The sequence below is a fragment of the Lepidothrix coronata genome, unplaced genomic scaffold, assembly GCF_001604755.1.
Source record: "Lepidothrix coronata isolate B3197 unplaced genomic scaffold, Lepidothrix_coronata-1.0 Scaffold4, whole genome shotgun sequence".
Taxonomy (NCBI): domain Eukaryota; kingdom Metazoa; phylum Chordata; class Aves; order Passeriformes; family Pipridae; genus Lepidothrix; species Lepidothrix coronata.
Window position 1 is genome coordinate 4,649,597 of NW_016690184.1, and position 25,611 is coordinate 4,675,207.

Below are 25,611 nucleotides of genomic sequence, written 5' to 3' on the forward strand. Positions count from 1 at the left end.
TAACAACAACAGAGCACTCATTGCTGTCCGTAAACCCTTAAAGATCTTCCTGCTCCTCAGGGTGAGCACAGCCTGTTTCCTGATCAGCAATTTCCAGCTACCAGTCCACCCTTATGAACTGGGGCCAACAGATACACCAATTTCTCATCTGTGGCAGAAGGAACAGCTTCCATTGTCTCCAGTTTTTAGGCAAATGCCAAGTTTCCATTCTGGGACCTCATCCAACTATTTCTAGGACCAGTATGATCAGAGAGATGTCCAGTGTGCTCACTGCTGAGAGGCAGCTCCCTGCTGCTTTACCCAGACCTTTGCAGCAAAAGCCAGCACTACCAATCTTGATTTCTTTTTGGGGGGTTTTTTTGTGTGTTACCAATTTCATAGTTCGATATGCCTTCTGTATTTGACAGCTCAATGAGAAAGATCTCGAGATGATGTATTTAGTTTAGAGCATCTTACATTTTTCACAGGATGAAAAAAAATATTTGCAGTATATTATTCTTATCTCTAGCTTGCCAGATCCTCCAGTTTTCTCCTTGAGGTATTCTCCAGCCAAATGACTAATTATTTTGGTGGGACAGTCCTCAAGACACCCCTTTCTGGGTGAAATTTTGGACACAAAACAATACCCTTGAACAGCTGGTCCTTCTGCTGATTCCTACATCTCTGTAGTGTGTTTGGGGTAGAAGAAATTACATTTACAATGGACTTTTTGGGCAGTGACAACATAGTACTGGGTACCCAGTTCAGTGTCAAAACTTTATATCAGTGATCTGATGAAAAAACAATAGTCTTACTATTAACTTCTTCCAAAAGAGAAGGCAGAGGAGATACATGTATTTGCTTCATTTTTCTTTCACTGTATGGGATTTGGGATTGTAAATGCCCTTCCATTAGCACAGGCAGAAGAGGAACAATCTCTCTATAAAAGTGAGGTGCACTGAATTCTGTGTGAAAATAAAGAAAAGAAGCAAATGTATAAGAAGAGGATTCAGACAGGAAGGGAAATTGTTAGCATACAAGGATGATTTAAGGCAGATAGTCAGCTGATAGCGACTTTGCAGGGCTGACTAAGTACTGGTAAGGACATGGCTGGAATCTGGGCCAAAACTGTCAGAAAGAGACTGCTGGAGAAACTAAACATTAGCAGTTAGAAACTGGCCTGTAAAGGGAAGTTCCTAGTCCAGGCAGGAGCTCATGGGGGTAGCTAAATGTAGTAGCCGGTTGAAAATGTAGTAGCCTTCCTCTTAGGCTACTCAGTAACACTCTAACACTTCCCCACTATATATTAAAATCACAGAAGGAGAATTTCTTGGTCAGCAAGTAAAACACTTAAGCTGGCCACAGCTATCTCCCAAAAGGATTTTGGCAAGACAGCCTTAGAACAGTATGACCAAAACTGTTGCACAAATGGCTTTATTTATGGATAGTAACAGTCCTTTGAAACTGCCTATAAACCATTTATTGCTATTGCCAAAATGGGTATGACAGTACCAGCAATTATTTCAGCTACATTTGTGCATTTGCAAATGGAATCCAAACCTGAGAGAGCTTTGATGGCTAGAGAGGTCTTTGTTGGCATGGCTGCAGATGCTTTCTAGGGTATTTAACAGCAGCACAGGGGAGTGAAATTGAAAATCAAAACTTATATAATCTGATTTTAAATACGTGTGCAGTCTCTGGTGACATGTGGTTCACAACTGCCAGAACTCTTGTTGAAGAGGGGACTTTGCACAAATTAGTGAAGGTGCCAGGATGCTGTATTTCTAATCCCTGTTATCAATCTGAAAGGGAATCATCAGGAACAAGCAGATCAGAGGGAAATTTTCACCAACCAAGAATGGTAAATAGTGAAGCTTTACATCATGCACACCTAAAAGGATACATGAGTTGTATAGGGGCATGGAAGAGCCTTCATCAAAGGGATGCTACATTACATGGGCAAAAGTGCTGCCTGACCTCAGAGCCACATGCAGCTACCCCCATACCTGTACCTGTATGCAAAGTGAGCCAGGAGCCACCTCTGGCCCCAAGACCACCTCATGCAGTATGGTTTGTGGGAAACTGCAGCCAAACTGCCCACAGGGCAGAATATGAGAATACCCACTGGCAGGTGCCAACCCCATGACAGAGTCTGCATCAGTGATTAAATAGTACAGGTGGTCTCATGCCATTGCTTAAGGCACTGTGACCGGGCCTCATTACATGTTGTATAGATCCATCCACAGAGACTCATCTCACAAAATCTCTTCTTTGCAGACAATGGTGTTCCTACCCTGGGTTGTTTTTCCTCTGCTTGCCTTGTTTTCTGGGGAACAGAACCTTTTCCGCTTAAATCTTGTACCACCACAGCAGAATTAATGAACAAATATTATGTTGTGGATGCAGTTTTCCATGAGGGACAAAAATACTATATTATATTTGTGCTCTACCATCCCATTCTTCTAAGCCTCTGCATGAGTTATTGTGCCTTTACTGTAACCTCGAGACATTGTGTGGCTTTTTGAATAAAACATCAAAAGTGATCAGCACTGGAGATATTACAAACATATTTCATTTGATTAATTAAAAAAAACTCTCTAAGGGAATATTTGATTTCTTGCACCATCCATGAACAATTTATGCTCAGATGACCTCTAGCCTTTCATCCCCTGCAGAGTACTTGCACAAAATCCTCAGGGTACAGTATATTATAAGAGCCATGGAAAGAATGCAATTGTGTATTTCAGCCCCCGTGTCCTCAGTTACTACCATGTAATCTATGTATTACAAAAATGACAAGTTTTCCTTTCAGTAGCATAAACATCTTGACCTTGAATAAGGTTCATTTGATGCAGCAAAAGTCTTTAGTTTGATTGCTTCTACATCTCAGCTTAAATTTGCTGATTCAAAATAAAGCATCATGACGTCAAAATAAAGCTTGAATGAAATTTTATTAGCAATATATAAATTTGTGCTAGACAATAGATTTATTTTCTTGTGATAGCTTAACTGGATGATAAAGCTCTCATTTATTATCATTGTCAGTGTAATTAACTAGGAAGATCTGGCATTCTGATCTAAGCTCCAAGTCATTTCTTCATTTTGTGTAAATAAGTACAGGCCATTTGTTTTAAGGCATTGTGTTAGCTTATTCCGATCAAAGTCCTGGCCATATGAGTCCATAATTTAGTCACTTCCTTTATGATAGCTCTTGAGGAATTTACTGTGCACCATTACTCACTGGACTGAGTGCTTACTCAGTGGTCACAGGTGGATTAAGCTCATCTCCGTGAAGGACAGCAGCAGACCACCTCACTAGAAGTATGATTTGCATGGGTTTTGGATAACCTCATCTACAGTGAAGACTATACAAATGAGATAAGAAGTAATTTTGAGAGGACAGTCGTACAACTTCCCAACTACCATGTAACCCACTGAGACATTTGAGCAGTGTTTCATTTTTATGAAACGTTACTGGGGAAATCCTTCATGGCTTTTTAAAATACAAAACTCTCCTGTAGATACCTGAATCTAAAGCTGCCATCCTCTTCTCTACCTTTGCCCCCATCTATGACCTCTCTCAATCACAGGACCTGGAAATCATCCAGGGTGCAGGACCTCTGAGGACCTTTCAGAAAATCAGACATATATCAGCTGATGTGTACTACAAGGTCACGCAGGGACACAGTCAATTAGGTGTGACAATTAGCTCATTACTCCACAGTTCCAGATATTATCATATGTATCTGCAATTTATTTTACAGTTTTAACTTCTTGTATGTGGTGTATATAAAATAACAGAGATGTGTATCTAAAAATATACTAAAATCATACATTTAGTGGTACCTAGCCTTTTTCTTTCCCAGTCTTCTCACATGGCCATCTAAACTCGCTGTCTAATTTGCCACTATTTATAATAAGATCAGCCTTTTTAACTGCACAATTATTGTGCCTATAATGAATTGTTTTTGGAAAGTCTCCTGGTCCCGCATATCATCATTCAAAATTAAAAGGATTCCTTTTTAATTAAGTAGTGGGAGCTGTTCCATGAAATATTGCCAGTGCAGAAATTTTTGAGAAGCTAAATAATAACTAAAGATTACTGAGAGTTATTAGAAGGGAATGCTAGAATTTTAGATATTTGAACTTGCCTGCATTATATGATAACATATATAAATTAGGTTTCTGACCTTAAAAAATTGCACTTACAAAGAAAGGAGACTATACAATTACACCCAGAATACATGAAAAACTTCCCACCGATCCTATCTTGCATTTTGACAAAATCGGAGGATTTTTCAGAAATGCTTTAACATATAAAATGTTGTTAGGGAAATTCTTTATGAAATTCTACATCATATAGCATTGCAGTTACCAAATTCAAGTTCTGATGCCCCCTTCCCATCCCCATCTGGAATGCTTTGTCTGTTTCAGGAGAAGACAAGGAATGGGCTATGCATACAGCACTACTGCACTCCCCATCTGTACTCCCTGCACAGTAGAGGCTCGGGTCAAGCAGAAGGGAAAGGGAACTCCTACAAGCTTGTGCAGAAATGCTTCTCCTTACAGGAGGCACCAATTTCCTTCCTTTCCCAAGAAATCCTTTCCAGCATGGAAATGGCAACTATTTCATAAAAGATCCCTGTAAACGTTTTCAAATTTTGTCATCCTTATTCCCTCTTTCTTAATTTTTCCACTTGGACACTGTTGTATACTACTAGGGATTTGGGTGTCATTTTCTAAACAAATATTAAGCATCTAATGTGAAGAGCACATCACAAAAGTACTTGTCCTGCCTCCTTCCTTCTTTCATGATTAGAAGAAAGCCTTTCCTTTTATGTAGTTTATGGGGGCTTTTTTCCAGAGATCAAGGAAATAAATACCCAATTCACTCCCTTGGGCCCCCTTTTTCTGGCCTCTGCTCTGGAAAGCACGTAAACATGGGCTGCTGCCTTTCCTGCTTTGGGGGAGCTTTGGACGTTCTTATTAAATATGTGATTAAGTTCCATCACAACTAGTGTGGCTTTTTGCAGTTGATTTTTTCTATGGAACTTAGCAAGCAATCACAGTAAAACAAATTAAGCGAACTATGTACTGAAAGAGAGTCATCTTATTGATGTTTTAAAGCAAAGGCAAATTGAAAAGAAAATCAGTTCTAGGGGTAGTGAAGGGATTTTAAAGTCATGGTTCGACAAACAGGAAAATAATGAGAGCTTGTGAAGAGGTGAGAAGTTTCATGAAACATATTTGAACAAAGGCACTAGGCTGAGACACGTTTCATTTTGATAAAGGGAAATTGCGTGAATTATATGAACATAAACTGTGAAGATGTTTGTACTTAGAATAATTTTTGAGGGGAAAAAAAGAGAGATTTTGTGAAACATTTGATGCCTTATAGCAATTGTGGTAATATTAAAAAATATGTACAGCATATCTCCATATTTTAGAGAACATAGGCTAAATCCTTAACTCACCATAGTATATGCTCAGTGTGAAGAAAAGTACTTCAAAGGCAAGATAAAATTGAGTGAAATACACCTACCTTGTAAACATCCTAGGCCTTATGTAGAGTAGCAGAGCAGAGGCTCTATTTGCTTGCAAAGGGGGCTGAAAGAACAGAATAACAAGAGTATTAAGCTGCCAGCATTGCTTCCTGAGCAAGGGGGGTCATCTGAGCTCAGTAGCCATGTAAGACTAAGGCAGTTTGGAGTCTAAAGCAGATACCTGGGCACCCCTGCTGCAGCAGACCTATGCATCAACACCTCCCATGGGGACAATCTGTTCTCAAAAAGCTTTGAATTTATGCCTAACTTTACTTGCCCAGAAGTTAGATGCATTGAACTATCCGCTTGTTTTCTTTCTGACTACTCATGCAGAAAACAAGTGTCAAGATGAGTGTGTCCCATTGGGGTGCCTTGCACTGCTGCCCTGGGCAGCCAGAGCAGCTCTGCACTTGAATGAGGCTTGCTGAACAGGGTGGAGAACAGGCTGTGGAGCTGCATTATGAATTGCTTGGACATCAGTTCCCAAGTCAAACTCTGGATTTTGAATGATAGATAAAGCCTATTGCTGGATCTAACTCAGAACCTGTAAAAATTAGACCACCATCCATTTTTCACCTTGAGTCACGTGTTACAATAAAAATCAGACTTTTTTTTCCAACTCTGTGGTTTTTAACCAAGTCAACACAACACTGTGTTGTAACATGAATAAATGGGAGTCATGTGCAAGCTACCAGCTTCAGGTACCTATTTAGGTTTTGCCATATCTAGAAGGCAGGTTCTCAGCCTCAGCAGAATTATTTAAATCACCACGTGAAGAGCTCTAACTACATCCTTTTCAATCAGAGTAAGATCCAAGTGCTTCTGAAGGCTTCGAAAAAGCAAGTAAAAAGGTTTGTGTTGGAATCACCATACCAGTCACTATGTGAGAAGTACTTCCATAGAACTATCCATGGTGTCAGCACACACACTTACCAATGCTGGATTGTTGTTGCTAGCATATGGCTGTTCCCAGAAAACAAAGAGTACAAAATCTTTTTGATTCTGTTAAACAGGTAGATAATTACTTAAATGTTACTGACAGTGAAAGCAAGGAGCTATGAGAGTGATCAGAGCAGTGTCACAGTTTTGCCAATGCCAAAGCATTTTATTAAACACCAGAAAACACTTCTAAGAAAGGACACATGATGTTTACAGAGGTAATAATCCAAGCCTTGTGCATAACTTGTGCACAGAGCCATATGAAATGCAGCTACAAACTTCTAAATTTTCTGTTGGTGACATAATATTTCAGAACAGTATAATTTTTTTGCCTGTTCATTTGGGGTGATCCTTAATGACTAGAGTTTGCACAAAGAATGAATAAACACTGTGACAAACAGGGAAATATCAAGACAATTTTACTGCCTTGTGCATACCTCTTCTATGTCTTGATAATTGCTACTTTGCTGTGTGATTAAATCAAAGACTGGTCTTCACGAAGAAAGAGGAAGAAATTAAAAAGCAGCAAAGATCAGACTGTAACCCAAGGTAAATAATGTCAAAGATTGTAAGACAATGGTGGATACCTCATCAGTTGTGAAATAAACACTTTGTTTAGGATCAAAACACATACTGAATTGTAAATATGCTGGTATTAGAAAGGTGGAATTGTTTCTGGATTGTCAAATGGACTGACAGGCCTTCTTACAGAGACTTGCAGGGGTTTGTCTAACTGTGTGTTGAGACGCTTTGGCCATCATTGAGACGATATTCATAAGCTGCCCAAACAACAGACCTGAAAGCCCTGCTTAGCTAGTGGTAGAGGTTCCTCGAGAAAAAGAGGGACCAAGGCCTGGAAGGCCTGGAAGAACAGCCAGGTTCATGAGAGCAGCTGCTGCCCAAAGTTCCTTGTGGAACCCCCGTGGACCATGCACAGCCACCCCAATGGAGAGCAGGAGACACAGACAAGGGGCATGGGGAAGGATGAAGAGGTAGACATGTGCAGGGCTGGACATGAGCTGGTACTGGGGTGCCTACCTGCTCTGTTAGTGCTTTGGGAGGGCTTTCCCTGGGAACAGACAGCAGCTTGGAGGATGTAGCTTAGCCCCATCTGGGAACTGGCAGGGATTTGAACAGCTGGAGCTGCTAAAGCAGACAAACTGACCCCAACTCAACCCTGACCTCAAGGATGAACTCGAGAGGGACAGAAGGGATACAAGTACATCTCACCTCGTAACTATGTGGTACACAACATGAGCTTCCACTGGAAAAATTCATCAGAATGTGAACTTTGATTTCAGTGGTGTTTTAAGCTGGAATTTTTTCTCCAAATTGCTACTATGCATTTCCCAAACTTTTTCCCAGGTCTACTCAGTGTTCTAAAGAAACATGACTGTTTCCCACACAAATCAAACAAGGTTTATAGGTTTTTACAAGCTTTATTGACATGTGGTATTGAGTGTCTGCCATAATTAGGGAAATTCATATCAGTGGCATATTAAAAAGAAAAAAGGTGATTTATTAGGAGCAGCATCTCTTCTTAAAGCTGGCTTAAATTTATAAGAATTTTCCAGCATCTGTCTAAAAATTTTGCTGACTTTTGTATTCCCAAGGGAGCAATAATTGCACCACACTGCTCTCAAAACAGTTCTGCAAAGATATACCATGTTAAGGAAGCCCTTTTATTAATGACACTGTACTTGGCAGTGAGACAACCATTCAGAAACATGTTTATTTTAAACTTTCAAGTTGGAATCTCCTGTTTCACTGGGTTTACATGGTTATAGCTCTTGTGTTCTTAGCAGAATTTTTCCTAACTTATACTGGCATAACAGAATAGATTCAAACCTTAGAGAGTCACTGGAAACACCAGTAGCATAAAAAGCTCTGTTTTTAATATGGTACTTATAAATGAGGTGGGAGATTTCCACACTGGAAGAGGTAACTGGAGAGGCTGATCAGATGTGACACCTGGAAAGTTAGTGTTGTGGAATACTTAGCACATTCTGAGGGGGGAGTTTAGGTAGTGTATATACCTATCAAACTAATTGCATAGTTTATTTTAGCTAGTCACATTTCTGGGCAGGGATCCATGTGTTATTGAGGCAGGATAGGCGGAGAGATATATATTTTATCAATAAGATAAGCCAGTAGGAAAAGTCATGAAAGAGTGCACAGAAAAAGCACTCCTGACATCATTGTAGGCATGACTTATAGTAATAGCATGGAAGGAGAGATTTCGAAGTTTTGTATGAAGATATTCTACTTTTACTATTACACTTTTACAATTTTAAAATTAATTTTTTGTGGTCGCATTTGATTTTTTCATGTTGACTTAAACATATTATCTACGTGGCTATAAGCCATCCTTCCTTATTAAACTGATCTGCCAAAGATAGAATCACCTGTTCTTTCAAAGCTACAGATGTTCCTTATAAATCTACCAGTTCCCAAGAGTAATGAACTACTCAGAGTCATTTAAAAAAAAAAAAATTAGTATGCCTGAACATTAAATCTGTGAAGAAAACAATGCAGCAATACCAGTTCCTGAAAATGCTGTACAATGTTGTTCATGCCAAGATAGCATTCCTATTAGATTTAGAAGGTACCATGAAATTTTCAGGCACTTCTGGCTGACAAATAATATTTTTCATCTTTAATTTGCAGTTTCCCTGAAAAAGGAACTTGAAAAAATGTCCTCTAATCATTTGTGTCTGACTGTGCTTTAAGTCTGCTAATAGAAGCCCCTGATATGGTTTACTTGGAGTGTTTCTGAATGACTAAATGTATGTTTTAAATAACAGCATGAATGTAGGCAAGGACATAGACCTGGGAAGAAATCTCCTCTCTTACTGAGGGTTACTGAATCCCATCCTTTTTTTCTGTGTTTCATGTCATTCTTTCATTTTACACTCTCTTTCTCACGAAGCAGAGACATTTATACGATGAAATACACTGGCCTTAAGTGAAATTCTTCACCTGGGCACTTGGACTTTATGCAGTTGAAGAAAGATTATCTGGGACAAAAAAATACCTACCCTCAAGAATTTTCCTGTACTTCATGTACCTTCAAAACATATATGATGTATGGGCATCTGTGACCCTGCCCTTCTTGCTCCATTTGCATTCCAGCACATTTTAAGTTTGTAAGCCTCTTGGTCATGCATCAGTACCTGTTTTATTTGCGTATTCAGGTACAACGGGCAGGTAAAAAGGTGCTTTGTTTATTTTCATCTGTAATAAAATGTTGGATCATTCCACCACCCCCTTATTAAATGAAATGGATCTTCTCCTTTGTCCTCAATGTCAAGTTGATCCACAGTGGTAACACAGCAACGATAAAACTTCAGGGTCTTCTGATTCTGCCATTACATCTGTTAGCTCACCATCTTTTTCTTGTACGACAGAGAATGTGATGAAAAACCATGGGACATCAGGAATAGACATCCTGGTACTCAAATATTATTTATTTAAAAAATAACAGGGAATTCTTCCTTCTAATTTTTACACTATTTACACTGGGACTACCCAGGCGTTTATGACACAAGCAGACACACACAGGTGCATTATACAGTTTGCAAACTGATGAAGCTCTGTCATACTTGATTTGTAGTCTTTATTTTTCCAGAACCACTGTGCAAGCTGTTCGAAAACACTAAGGAAGAGATTTTTAAATGCATCTTGTTCAGTCTGCTCTTGCATTTTGCAGCTGACACAAGTCTTGGAACAGATGATGTTTATGATGACAAAGGGTGCCAGTGTGACGTGTCAGTAGAAGATCTCACCCCTGCTCTTAAAACTGTCATCAGAGCAATCAGGTGAGTAAAAAATACTGAGTTAATAAATATTTGAGATTCCTTTGGTTATGATACTAATAAACTGCATGTCAGTTCATAAAATGATTGTTAGTTAAACTTATTACGTAGCTAATGCTAATATAGTATGCTTCCTTTTTATCAGTATTTTAGTTAAATTAAAATATTTTATAGGTTCTGTTATCAGCTTTTCAATATCTAAAAGTGTTATATGATTTTACACAGAAAAGAAAGAGAGTAATGGATATAATTTCCATTATATTTCCTGTAATCCAAATACAGTTTGATGTAATTCTACTGAATGTGTATCACCTTGCCTGGAAAAGTTATTTCCTTTAAAAGTGTAGGGCTGTATTTCATTTCCATATTCCTGAAACTGTCATAAGACTTCTATTGCAAATTTCTTCTGGTAAGAGCAGAATAATTACATTCATTCAGTTGTGCAAAGCCTTGCCTACCACTATCTACTGAACTAAACATAACCGAAATAATTTAAAACTGATAGTCTCCTTATTTTCCAAGAAAGCAGCAAACTACATTGGAACTTATAAAATTACCTGTATTGAAAGTTTAAATTTAGCATTCACACTCTTGAGAATGTCAAGGCTCTACACGTTCCAGAATATTTTGAAGTGCAAATTCTGACAGGTAAAATCACCACCATAAAGTGTACAACAACAAGCAAGGAGAGTTCAAGCAGGTTATTCCTGGGAGTGACTCCAGTCACTGCATCACAGCTACATCAGTGTCCAGCACACTTCTTGCAGGCAGGCAGGCAGGCAGGCAGACAGGCAGCAGCCAAAAGGAATTTCTGCAAAAACCTACAAAAAGATTATGTTTTCCTGCAGGGCAACTCTTGCCTGAGTCTTCTCAGCACCATAGCAAAAAAACCCTCAAGGTTTTTATCAGTTAATTTCATACAGTGATAGCCTATGGGTTACTTGTATTTCCTTCCCCTTTTTCCGCTGATTAAAATGAAGACAGACACTGAGTAAGGCTGTTTCTAAACTTTTCTACTAGCACAGAGAGCTTGACAGATAAATTGCAGACATCTTTTCCAACCATTTTTCCAACCTTCCTGGAAACGACCTCACAGAACGTGTCAGATACCAGGCCCGTGCCCACAGCCACTGCAACTGGCAACTCAAATGTCACTGATAACTGTCTCTTGCCAGAAATGTTTCAGCAGGTGAAAGAAATCCTTCTACACAGTGGACATCCACCTACAAGGCAAGCCTATTCCCTCAAATGGAAAATGCTCAAATTAGGAACAATCAGCACAGTCCGTTGACTTTAGTGCCAAAGATTCTTGTCTGCGATGCTGCATTTTAAACAGACTGGTTGACTCTTGGCTCTTACACCTTGATAATTATACAGGCAAGCAATATCACTGATCATCTCATTCTTAATACGATCCAAATTCCTTGAAGCTTGTTTTCTAAGGTGCCACTGAATTGTTCAATCTGCATTTTTGCTTGTTTCTCTTGGTCATTATCAGTTCAAATGGAAAGTTACCAAACATGAAGTACATAGCTGGCAAATTTCCTCCACAGTGCCATTCACAGAATTGTTCTAATAAGAAGAGCAAAGATGCAAGAATTTGATTGTTTCATTCATGCACCACTTAACTAATGAGAATTAATTTTTTAGATTATCTCCAACTGTTCTCTGAATGGTTGGCTTACCAGAAAAGCAACTAATTTCAACACTGAGGCTGAGAATAAGAATCTCCACTTGATATCAATTAGCCATGATTCTCTCCCACCTCCTTCCAAATGTTAGCATTTCACTAGATTACAAGCGGCACATGCATCTTGCTTCAGAAACATACCTTTTTTTGACATGTATAAAGTAGTAACATGCCATGATCTTCAGACTTCTGTTAAATGCTACACTTTAATCTCTCAAAATTAAGAGACTGATAATTCAGTTCATCAGGTATCTGATACACCTCTTTCTGATTATTCAGAGTATCTGTTACCTGGGATCTATGCAACATCTGAAGAAGGATCTGAGACTCTGTATAGTAACTGTAGAATTTCAAGATGATAACATCTGCCTATATGGAAACTTTGTGCCTCATTTTGAAGTTTGTTTTTAGAAACGGCTTTAAATTGCAAAGGCAATGGGGGAGGGTGAAGGCTGTTTTTCCCTTTATGCTGGTGTACAGAAGCAGGTGAAGACAAGAAGGCACTTGCATAGCTTCATGAAACACTTTGAAAAGACCCCAGATATAAACACAGACAATTGAATGAATTCTTGATACATCAACTTGAAAAATTGTAATAAGGGAAAATAATTATTTTTCACTGCTTAGAGATGGGTATAAATTGTTTTATAATTACATAAATGGCCCTTTTGTTTTGGGGAGGAAATTAAATTAGCCAAATTAATTCATGTCTGTGGGTTTACAGAGGTAGGTCCTCTCTCAGTTTTGGAATCAAATGATTTCAGCTTGGGGTCTTTTCTGTGAAAGGAGCCTAAAATATACTGCTTACTCTCAGGTTGGACAGCCTCAAAATAGCAAAAGACAAAAACTGGTTTATTTATAGTCTTTAATTTTAATAATTTCAAAGCGTACTGCTTCAGTTTTGACCCTGTTTACTTACATTTTCTCCAGGACTACCTTATTGTTCAAAACAACTTCTTGATTTTAAATAAACAAATGCCCAAACTTTCATTTTGAAATGGTCAAAACAGACGACACAGAAAATAATCCTTTCCTGACAAAGTTATTACCATTTTGGCCCTTTCCAAAAAAGATAGGACTCTTAACCAGTCCTACTAAGACCCTTAAGGAAGACCTGTCTGGTAACATGTTAAGCTGTCAACCTGCTCTCAAAGCCTCCTAAGGTGAGTCTTTCATCTCCTGTGCTGCCTCCTCCATCCCCCTTAATACAAGCTCTCTGTGAGGCAGGATCAACTGAAGGAGTAGGGAAAGTAAGGAAAAGCTGCTCGATGCATTTTAAGTGTTGGGTAAGTAGGGAACAGATGGGTAGTGTGGTGAAAGATTATGTGCTCCACAGCATGCCTTGAGCCAGAGCAGGATCAGTCCTACTCCTCTGCAGCCTCTGGCTGGGATCAGAGCAGTGCTCAAAGCAGTTTCTGCTAGCAGGACACTGAGCCTTTGTGCCAACAGGTTTTGTAGCACTATTCAACTGTCCCCAGTCTTGTCATGAACAAACAGCCACTAATATCCTGCAGAGTTCCAGGAACTTAACAAAACCCATTGAATTTTCCAACTCTGTTAGTTCAGAATGATGAATGTGTAAAAAAGAGACTAAAAGGAAGAAGAGGATACCTTGTTTACATATATTGTGATATCTCTGATCATTTTCCATAGCAAGAGGCACACAATTCTATAATACTTTCCACAATGGAAATTATGGAATTACTTCACTATTTAAGGAATATAAAATAAGATTTGAGAAGCATAAATAAATATGCAGTAGAAATAACTGCAATGGCAGGAAGATGAACATATTGACGTAATAGGTTTTTTCTCTCTTTAGTGATTGTAAAGATATGTTTTCATTTGTTGTTAATAAAAAAATAATAAATGTAGCTAAACATAATGAAACTTGAGAGTTCTTGAGCTGATAAGCTGTATAGTTGAATAGTCATACATATTTAATAGACAAAGATGAAAAACATAATTTACCATTTATGTTCAGTCATTGCAATGTTTCTCAAACACCTATAAAATGTATTTTTAGCAGCCACTATGAATTTGTTCAGTGTGATGTTTCAGAATCCCCTTTTTCTTTTAAAACCAAACACAAAATATACGAATGTATATTTTCTGCCCAGATGCTCTTCAGAGCCTAGGAAAGACTCTTAGGTATGTCTTTGGCTAGGACAGCACCGTGCTTGGGAAAAAACAATATCTCTGCCTCTAGGGAATGGATTAGCCAGGTCAAGACCTGAGAGAGGAGGCAATTTTTACTCATTCACCCCACAAGTAGTAGAACTGTCTCTCAAGCACATTTGTCTGTTGGCATCTCTATACTGGATCCTGATGTCTTCTGCACATTGCAGTTTTACCACGACAAAGGATTATTTGGCAAGGTAAGGATAGAGAGACAGAGGAACCACCACAGCTAGATCTCTTTGCACCTGCTTTCCTGATGGAGTAGGTAAGCAAACAACCTGTGGTCACCTCATCTGGCTATGGGTAAAACAACCTACCTGTCTTTTAATATTCAAGGTAGTAACTATGTATGATTCTACCTGAATCCTAGTAGAATGAAACTCTGTTTCTTCCTGAGACAGTGACAAGACTGACAAGACACACGTTTAAAACTAATAACATGAGTACGAAAGGGCTGCACAGAGGATTAGGAATGTTCTAACTTGGTGCCTGTCTCAGCAAAGTTCACTAAATGACAGACAGAATAGCTTTTAATAATGGAAGGGTCAACATGAATGGAAACAAAAATGCAGTGAATGCCATAGAAGGTATGCAACCTGCATTTATAGAAAACACTGTAACTTTAGAGCAGTGCTGATCCTGCATTTGAGAACCGAGAAATGAAATGGGAGCTGCTTTTTGCTGCTGGAGTCAATAAGACAACATTTGGTATTGGACCTGTAACTTTCCACAAATTATCAGGGTACAAGATAAGATTAGTGAGACCTGTGGTTTAGACATTAATTCTAGACAAAGCGCTTTTACGTATTGGTCTGCTTTTTTTTCTGCTTTCCTCTGGATGCATCACTGAAACAAGCTACTTTTTTTGGCTAATTCTTACCAGAAAATTGTCATCCTTGTGATTTGGATGGGTTTACAAACATGTATTGTCTATCACATTAGATTTGAGTTATAAAACATCACCGCACTACATGTCATACAGCGATTTAAACATGCAAACAATCTTTTAAAAAGTCATGGGGACTACGGGGCTTTGTTGTTTGGGTTTGATTCCTACTTTCAGTCACTGCTGCCAGATCAGTACCAGCAGTTCCGTGCAGTCAGTGGAGGCTCGGCTCGGTATATGATGGGTCTTGTTTGCCCTCTGGTGGTACCGCTGGAAATGACAACCCGGGCTCGTTTGCCCTGTCCCTCCTGTCCTAAGGGCTGCTGCTCCAAATAATTTGAGTATGCATAACTTTGTGCTCATTTTCTCCTCTTTGTAGGGGTAGGTTACCCGCCTGTGCCTGCAAAACTGAGCCCTTCGTTTTTATCCCACAGGAACAAAATACACTCTACAAAATTATAATAATCTATCGAGATGGGTGTTCAAGCATATAGAATCATAGAATCATAGAATGGCTTGAGTTAGTTGGAAGGGATCTTCAAGATCATCTAGTTCCAACGCCCCTGCCAAGGGCAGGGACACATCCTGCTAGACCAAGTTGCTCAAAGCCCCATCCAGCCTGGCCTTGAACACTTCCAGGGATAGAGCATCCATAGCTTCTCTGGGCAACCTGTTCTAGTGCTTCACCATCCCCACAGTAAAGATTACAATTACAGCCAATCACATAGTTATTTCAAGATATAGGAAGCCAACTGAGTTTTAAAAACTGACAGTAAATAACTATGGAAATTCATCCAAATTTAATAACTGCAAAGCAGTTGCTAGGCTCCATCACTGAAAGAATTCAGGGTTTTTTTCCTAATTAACTTGCAGGGTTTTAAAATGCCAGTCTTTTATAACACTTCAGGGTTTTTTTGCACAGTTTATGTAAAGGTTTGTATATTTGAAGAAAAAGAAGTAAGCAATATGGGTTTGTTCCAAACTCTGCTTAAGTTAATTAAGATGGAATCACATGAGCTAATACCTAAACCAGAAATAGTATAGTTACACCTCACTGATATAGCTGCGATGCTTTCAATTCTGTGTTTGAATACTGAACATTATGAACAAACTGCCTTGATTAGCAAAAAAGAAGTGTTACAAAGCTGCAAAGCAGTAATGAAGACTTTTGTGCACGCAGATTAAAAAGTTTCCATAGCTGTTAATAAAAATTAGTCTTCTGTCTCTTCTCTTGTAAAATCACTCAGTTGTGGTAAATTCAGTTTTGTTCAATTATGGCTCTACTTTTCTAATAGAGTTTCATAGTTTTACTGTATCAAGAGCATGAGGTAAAAAATTGTGGCCACAAAAACATAATAACAACAACAAAATTATGATACCGTCTTGTATGTCAGCTACATCATTTATTCTTTGTAACCTAAATAAAGAACTAGATTCCAGAAGATTGGGTTGTCAGGGTCTTATGAACTGAACATCTTGGCATCATTTGACAGCTAAAAGAAAATAAAATCGGCATCCCAGATTCATCCTAGCTTCAGAGGCCTTCAGACTACAAAAGATGCCAAAGGCCATTGGTCTGTTGAACCAGCTGGCAATGCAAAAAGAGGAAAGTGCATCATCTGATATATTTAAAACCGCACGGAGATCAGTCCTGAACTGTCAAGGTGATGAACTACTCCTAAAAGGCCTTTTCCATTTTTAATTTCTATTATCAGAATCATAGTTCCAGCTCTATGCAAGTGACAAACAATTTCAATTTTTAACTGAAAGTTACCAGAATGGGAAATATCAACAGTCTAAGCACTGTGAGAAAAGGCTGACATTATGTGAAAGAATATTTATGTATGATTAAAAATCAGTAGACGATCACTCTATACTATCAAACTCTACATACCTATTATCATAATGTCTCTCCTAACTACATGAAGTATGTTTTTTTCTAAATTCCACTAAAACATTACTAATCTATTATTATCAGAGAGTGAGAGCCATGTTTTGATTTTTATTACAATTTGTTGTCTTACATCTGCCAAATACATATTATAATTAGCACAAAGGGAATATATTAGCATGAACTATTGGCATTTGGAATAGGATACCAATTTACTGTCTCTGCTTTTTTAATTGCAATAGATAGCAAATATCAGCAGTTTGGCTCTAATGGGAATTCATAAGCTCTGTAGCACACACCAGAATAGCTAACACACCTGATGCCTTGGCTTCTCTCCTAGTTCTTGCATGGAACTCTTCTCTCTTCTCCAGTTCTTATGTAAACCAAGGAAAACTTCAGGTTTTACCAGCTAACCTGGAAAATAATCTCGCTGTCATTTACTTTCCGAATTTGTCATTTCTATTATTTAAAATTTACAATTTAATATCAAGCTTTTCACTCTAAGAAGAGCTACTCAGTGGACATCACATGCTCACATATCACAAACCACATAAACTTGTGAAATTCTCACATTAAAAAAAATGCCATTCATCAATTTTGGATATTTACTGTTATCTGAAACTTCGTATTCTGCAGTAAAATTCATGAAAAAAATCATGAATGCTAATTAAGCAACTATTTCAGTATATTGCAGTAGGGAACAAATGTAAAAACTTCTGCAAAATTTGATCTTAAGTCAGGCAAATAAATTAAAAACAAATTCTTAGGCCTGAATGTCAGTTAAAAAATAAAAACTGATGAAGAATGAAACGGGTGCATAAAATTATTTTTTTTTACCAAAGTAGAGAGTTAGAACTTAAAATGAATAAGAGAATACTATTAGCTATGCTTGTGTAATCCACTCATTAGAGAAATCTTTTCTCTATAAAGAAAAGAAACCTTTTCTCTTTAAAGAAAAGAAGTAGTGTAAGCACAAATGTAACTTACAGGATATCCCGCTCTAGTCAGTGGAACTAATCCCAGTTTGAAGTTAGGCATATAGTTCAGTATATTTCATGTTAGCCATTTAACATATAAAAACCAAACAGGTATATACTGATATATTAAACATGCTCTGCAGTTGTTAAAGTAGTATTACTTGAACTTTCTTAAACATCAATTCAAAGGGATAGCTACAGCACATTTGTACAAGAGCATTTGTACTTGCACATTTTTACTTACAAAAGCAATTGTGTAAAAGCTGTATTAAAATATCTTCCATTTAAAAAATAGCTATCAAATTTTGTCAATGAAATATATCATATTGTTTCACAACTGTTGAAAATTAATCTGTGAAATGCTTTTTACCCACAGAATTATGAAATTTCATGTCGCAAAGAGAAAGTTTAAGGAAACACTTCGCCCATATGATGTCAAAGATGTCATTGAACAGTATTCAGCAGGTCATCTAGACATGTTATGCAGGATTAAGAGTCTTCAGTCACGGTAAGGAAAGAATTAGTCCTACTCTGCATAAGCATCTAATGTCATTCACTGCATACTGTATGTTAGCAAAGTTCAACATTTCTGTGTTACACAGCCTCTCTTTCTGTGAACACAGCTGAGCCAGAAATGTAATTGTGGGCAAAACCAAACCAAAAAACTTGTGTCTAAACTGTCCTCAGAAAATGGAAGTCTGAACAATAGAAAAGGTAATCTTTTATCTGTAAAGTGCATTTGCAAACAAGGAATTTAGTCAGGAGGCTGCCAAAAGGATGAGGAAGATATATGCCTTTCTCCCACTTGAGGTCTTCTCTTTTCACATAAAAGAAATTGGGAACTACTGGTAATGTAGTATTTATGTAGGTTTTGTGCTATAGATTCCTGGTAATAGTAATTAAGAAAAAAAAACCACCACAACATTTTATCATATTTACCATTATCAGTATCAGGGCTGAGATTCCTGCTTCAAACTCACAATTCCTCCAGGACTGGAGGCTGTTGTTAGGATGGGAAAGCTGAGGGTGGCACTGGTATGTCTGTTCCTCCACAACATCAGGCTGCTGGAGAGGCCACCTCTTCCCTCTCCCTTTCAGCAAGTCTAGCCTTGGCTCTCCCAGATGATGGCTAAGTTCTGGACCCTGGTTAGTGGCAACAAAAAAGAAAAGCGGTCTCAAATGCTCAAAATTCATTCCTTTTGGGTTTTTTTCCTTTAATTAATAAAATTATGTTTGTCTTCTTTTTCAAGTGCTTTTTTGAAGTACTGTGATTTTCATTTTTAATGTATGGATATAGCAAACACTTCCGTATCATCACTGGTTTCAGGAATTGCAGCAACTTTTGATTTCTCTTACAGCGTTGACCAAATTCTTGGGAAAGGACAAATCACAGCAGATAAAAGAACCAGAGAAAAGAATCCTGCAGAGAATGAGACAACTGATGACCTCAGTATGTTAGGGCGGGTAGTCAAAGTGGAGAAACAGGTAGAGTGATTATCTGTGTTGCTTGGTCTTGCTTTATTGCTCATGCCTATTCTGTACTTCATTGCCAGTTTCAAAAGCTAAACAAGTAAAATATTTGTTCTTAATATCTGCTTCATTTATATGTTGAAGTAAAGTTTATATGGATCGCATTACCTTAACCTTTTTGTCCCTTTTATAACCTTGCTTGTGAAAAATGTACATGGCTTTTGATGTTCTTTTTCAAGGGGCAATAGCATACACCAAGACCTCTTCATTTTTCTCTTCAGCAGTCACATTTTCTCTTTGCTTGGGTTCCAAACATTTTAAATTAGTATTTGCTACTAATGTCAACCTTTTCCTCTCTTTCTATAGGTACAATCCATTGAGTCAAAATTGGACTGTCTATTAGATATTTATCAACAAGTTTTGCGAAAAGGATCTGCATCTGCGCTCACTTTGGCTTCATTTCAAATGCCAGGTTTTGAATGTGAGCAGACTTCTGATTATCAGAGTCCATCAGACAGCAAAGATTTATCTAATTCTGCACAAATTAGTGGATGTGTATCCAGATCAGCTAGTGCCAATCTGCCTCGTGGCCTACAGCTTATACTAACACCAAATGAATTTAGCACTCAGGCTTACTATGCTTTCAGTCCAGCTATGCATAGTCAAGCAACACAAGTGCCAAATGATGGACCTGCAACAGTTAATAATACATCAAACCAAATAAACCAGGCAACCAAGCCAGCAACTCCGACAACATTACAAATACCACCTTTCTCATCAATGAAGCATATCAATAAGCCTGAGCCTGTTCATATTATTCCTGTAACCACACAGGAAAATATTTCCAATGTCACCGCTTGCCTTGTTGCATCAAAGGATAATGGACAAGTTGCACAGCCCAGTGCAACAAAGGATCTCACGTGGAGAAAAAGTCTGGATACAGAGGGGGAACCTTTGCTCTCAGTTAAACCTGTGGTGCAAATGGACTTAGGAAAATCTTTATCTGTACAAAATCTTATACAGTCTACAGAAGAACTGAATATACAGATTGCTGGCAGTGACTCCAGTGGTTCCAGAGGTAGCCAAGACGTATACTCCAAATGGAGGGAGTCGAAATTATTTATAACTGATGAAGAGTTGGAGACAGAGGCAGGAACAGAGACTACTGAAGCCATCTCACGCCCATTAGTGGAAACAACTCTCTCTGCTGACTCTCTAAGGACTGGAATATCAAGGTCATCTCAAAGCATCTGCAAGCCAGGGGATGGTACAGAAGCACTCAATCTGCTCCATGTCAAACTTAAATAACAGCTTGCTGGCTTTCTTCATTGGCTGGTTCATTCCTGTAGTCATACATATCATAGCATGAACTGTTTTGAAAGCCTTTTTAATAAGATAAAATCACAAAAATCAGGATGAATCTGCAAAGCAGTTGAATGAGCCCATATTTCCTAGCTGCATGAAAATGCATGTTTAAGTGATGGCTAGCATCCAAATTTACACCTACAGTATGGCAGCCTTTGATGAAATACGGTAGGTTCAAAATAATGAGTTGCCTACAAAGCTAATGCTGCAGGATGTATCAAAAAGAAAAAAAAATCAAAAATTTGAGCATTTAGACATAGTGCCGTCGCTACAGGGCAGAAGTAAAAATTGTAAGGTTTAAAGCACTTTGCTTCTGAACTAATTAAATATATATATATAATGTCCTGGTTTAGATGATAGTTTATGTTTACAACAAAAAAATTATCTACAGCTGCTAGCAAGGTACCAAGGAAATCAGTAATATGGCTAGAAATGCGGGGTTAGAAATGGCTGCCAGTTGCAAGATACACATATTTGCTCATCATTAATCAGTTATTTTTAGCTCTGAAAAACAATAGATTAACATTCATCCAATTTTTGGTAATTTAGTGCTGTGGCAGAAGCACCTGACACACCACTATCACATTGTTCTTCATAAAAAGAAAACTATTTTGCTACAAAAAGTTTGTATTTTAAGGATTGGGGCTGGCCTCAGAAGGGGATAATGCGGGTGGCTACACTGAGAATTCAGGGGAATCGCTCCTCCCAGTCTCATTGAGAAGCTGTCTTGTGAATCTGAACCATTTTGGCAGCAATAGGTGAGGGAAGGAAGCAGGTGCTGCCTTCATGTTAGAAGCAATATTTCCTTCTGTGGAAATTTGGCAATTTTCCTTGCAGTCCCAGTCTGATACTATGACAGCACTTCATAAGGCTGAGAAAGGAGGGAAAACAAGGAACTGAAATACAAAGTAAAACTAAAGAGGACAGAACAGAGGAGAGAGAAAGACAACACAATCAATGTGGAAATAAATAATAACACAGATTTAGATAGGCAGGAAGGGAAATTATCCCATAAAACAAGAAAGGTAAAGAGGGGAAAAGGTACTTTTTTTTTTCCCCACAGATAATGAGTGCTATTTCGAAAAAAAAGCCACATAGGCAATCAGAAATTAAAATAGAAGTAGATAAGATCGCCTTAACTGAAAAAAAAAAAAAATTAAGGCAAGGGTTTGTTGCTTTTTTAATAAAAGGTGATGAGGAGAGAGAGGGAAAGTGGTAACATTTAGATCCTAACACTGTGTCCCAATGGCAGTCATTTTTTTGTGAACTTTCCAAGACAGAGCTTTCAGACTCCTTCCTCCGAATACCCAAGTTTTCAGATTCAAAGCCTACATCAAACTGAGCATTCCTGCCTGATGCATCCTCTTTTTTTTCTTACCCTAACCTACACTTTACTTCTGCTGAGATGCAGGAGCAGTGTTAGTTCCTCTCTGCACATCCCCAACAATGCTTTCCTATTGGGAGAACCGTTGCGCAGCCTAAACAGCCTGCTGCCTTTCCCAGCTGAATGAAGTTTCTGTGTGTTGCCTCCTCTCAGATTTACACCCCACCTGCACCACAGGCTTGTAGACAACCCAGTTTGGGCTCAGGTTCCCTCTAGCACCAGGAATACTGAATGTATGGGGGTGCCAGTGCCAGCTCACTCAGGGCAGTGTGTTCTCAAGGCCCAGACCCACTGGGAACTTACTATGTACATCAAAAACATCACTCCAGTCTTAACCATGGCTAAATGCTGTAGATTGTATTGTGAAGGACCTGATCTGTTTACTATGAATCCATTGTAACTTCTGCTTCCATATTTCCTTTAAAGAAGTATTCCTGGATGTTACATGACAATTTTATTATGTGAAAGTACATGCAAACTGTAGAGTGTATATATTGTGTCATTATATGGGGTCCACGGACGGTACACTGTGTTCCATGGCTTACACCGGAGCAAACTTCAGTTGTTAAATCCTGAAAGACACCTTGAAGCACAATTTCCTCACTGCTGATTTGCCATATAATTTACCACGTTCAGCCTTTCCTGTTTTCTTTACTTGCAATCTGATCATACTAAAGCCTGATTACAACAGTAATTTTGTGAGGATAAATACGTTTTTTTTCACATCTCAGTTCACTTAACTATTAACTTATTTGAATGTCTGCAGTTTATCCGGACAGATCTGTAAGTTTAAACTATCAAAAATTTAAAAACTTACAATCTTTTTTTAGTTTTCTTTTCCTTTTTCTTAACTTTTTATGGTGCCTTTCTTGCCTTTCACATGAAGCCTCCTGCTGCCCTAAGCATAAATATGCAGTTAGGGTTCAGTTAAGGAGAAAGAGATTGGGCACATGGCAATCGTGTGTCTGTAATGAAACTCCCTTCCCCTCCTTGAGGAGATTGAAAAATCAAGGCATCATGAATTGAACACCACTTTTCCACCTTCATCTATGTAAGCAGATGATTGCATCACATTGCATCAATGGGATAACTGAGCATTGCCCCTGCCTGTACCAATTCCACACAGAAACAGGGCCTTGGGTTTTGCTGATAATTTATCTCACAGAAACTTGGTATTTTTGCCTTAAATGACATGCCTGAATCCTTCTAATTTTAAGTTAATTTATTTAATACAACTTTGTGCACAAAAGAATAAGTTCTATAAATGATGTATGAAAATGTTAATATCTTTACAAAGTACTAATAAATCTAGAAGATCATATCTTTTCAAATTATAGTTTAAAATCCTAATTTGTTTTCTTTTATGCTCATCATTATTATTTTTGCAGCTGCAAGTCTTATCATATAGGGGTTTTTAACATAATATTGATAGGAAATAGAAAGAGTAGTGAATATATGAAATTTTAAAGAGGAAGAATTGTTTGTTTGGATTTTTTATAAGTTTTACTTATATTTCCTCATGAGGAGTTTCCTGTTTCTATGCTCTCTCTTTGAAAGACAGTGTCATGACTGACAATCATTCATTAGTTTCACAAAAGAAGGGCCTGTCTGGCTTTTCAAGTCTTGTTCTGAGCTGCTTATTAAAATCCAGCTCATGACAGCTAATAAGAAGTGTTCATGAGTCGGGACAAAAGACAATTTTTTTTCTGATTTACAATCCACTTGAGGATTGTTGGACGAGAGAATTCGAACTTAAGTAAAAGCTTCAGGAATTAAGCATTATCCAAATAACTGTTTTCTGATCAGCATGTTCTTCTACCTGAATGGAGGACTGAATAGTTTTGATGACTATTATTTGTTTAAGAATTTGTATTTGCTCCTGGCTTATATTATCTATACTTTCTATTTAAATATGAATATGATGTTTTAGCCTAGGGTTCGACATTGCAAAGATCATACACTTTTATTCACAGTGCCCACAGTTGTTCCATGTTTTTGAGATAATCCTATTAGAGTGACTGCTCTCATTATAGTATGGTGATGAGTAATTCACCTGCTTTTGTGATAAGTCAAATCATGCTGAATGGCTGATGTATAGTAGACCATCTGATGTACTGTAGTATTTCTGGATTGGGACCTGCAATCCTTACTCAAGCAAAAATTCTATGGAATTCATTCATTTTATGAAATTCAAGAATTTTTCTTGAAATGGGAACTCAGATTCAAATCCTGATTTTGTTGGGCATCTGTTTAAAGTGAAAATGGTAATATTCCAGTTATTTCCTGAGGAAACTAATACTTAGCTGAATTTACCCATGTCACATTGACTATATAAAAAATAACGCACAAAGTACTGATGTAAAAAGGGAAGAAGTGAAGGGACAATTTTAAAAAGCACAGAGAATAATCAGAAAATTGGAGCAAGCAGGAAAACATAACAGCAAAGGAATGAAAAAAGGGTTTAAACACCTGAGGCTAAATTCATCCTTGGATGGCTTCACTGACTTCAATGCATTCATTGCCCAACTGAGTGAAGCTCTGCCTCCGTTGGGATAACCAGGCTCAGTTCCACTGACCTTAAAGGAACTGAACCCACATATACCAGAAATGAACTTGTCTCTCTGGGCCAACTTTTATCCTGACTCATATGTCATGCAATCCTTTTGGATTCACTGGGTTTGAATGAAATACAGGTCAGAAAAGAATTTGTCCCAGATATTTCTGCTTCACATTTTTTTCCAAGTGTGTTAATTGACTTAATTCAAGTGGATTACAACATTACACGGCGTCCTGTCACTGTCTAAAAAGGTTAATTAGTTTTTGAAATAAGACTTGTCCCCTGCAATGTCAGTGGAATCATGCAATATTTTCCTGTCCGTTCATCTGGATGCAAATGTGGCCATTCATTCAGTTGTGGTCACACATAGGACAATTCCAGACATACCCAATATCATCTGCTATTGGAAGAATTTTTGACTTCTTTGAAAGCCAAAAGACAGTTTTGTAGCAGGCTTAGAAAGCACGATGGCTGCTTCCACTGACACTGCAACAACATTAGCCAGTACATTACAATGTTAATTGTAAATTCTTGACAAAGTTGAATCCATATTGTTGTTAATAAAAATGATTTGAAAAGTACCATGCTTACTCATTTTATTCCTTACATAAAAGATTGTTTGGTGTGACCACATATCAAGCAAGAAAAAAAAATTAAACTTGGTCATTGTTTTCCTTTTGAAGTTTCGTAATTTTTTATTAAATGAACATCACAAAGGAAGTTCATTAGAATAAAATGCACAGGAACCAGTCTGACATGTTCAGTTTCTGATAACTGTTTACAGCAAAGTTTACTTAATGTTGCAGCACCTCTATGAAAATGAGTGTGGAAGTTATTATTGCCTTCCCTGTTAGAAAAATGGCAATTGATTCAAGATTAGCAATCAGGGGCCTGTGCAGGGAGCAGGATTCCTCATGGAAGGCACTTCAGTTTA

General features: G+C 37.9%; 1 protein-coding gene across 1 annotated transcript in view; it reads left to right on the top strand.

Annotated features, from left to right (window-relative positions):
* Positions 1-25,258, top strand: part of KCNQ5 (potassium voltage-gated channel subfamily Q member 5) — a 283,070-nt gene extending 257,812 nt beyond the window's left edge. The window contains exons 10-12 of the mRNA XM_017825442.1: positions 18,278-18,409; positions 19,260-19,386; positions 19,738-25,258. Of these exons, the coding sequence (XP_017680931.1) occupies positions 18,278-18,409; positions 19,260-19,386; positions 19,738-20,679 (1,201 nt within the window). The 3' untranslated portion in view covers positions 20,680-25,258. The remainder of the gene's footprint in view (positions 1-18,277; positions 18,410-19,259; positions 19,387-19,737) is intronic.
* Positions 25,259-25,611: the final 353 nt, after the last annotated feature.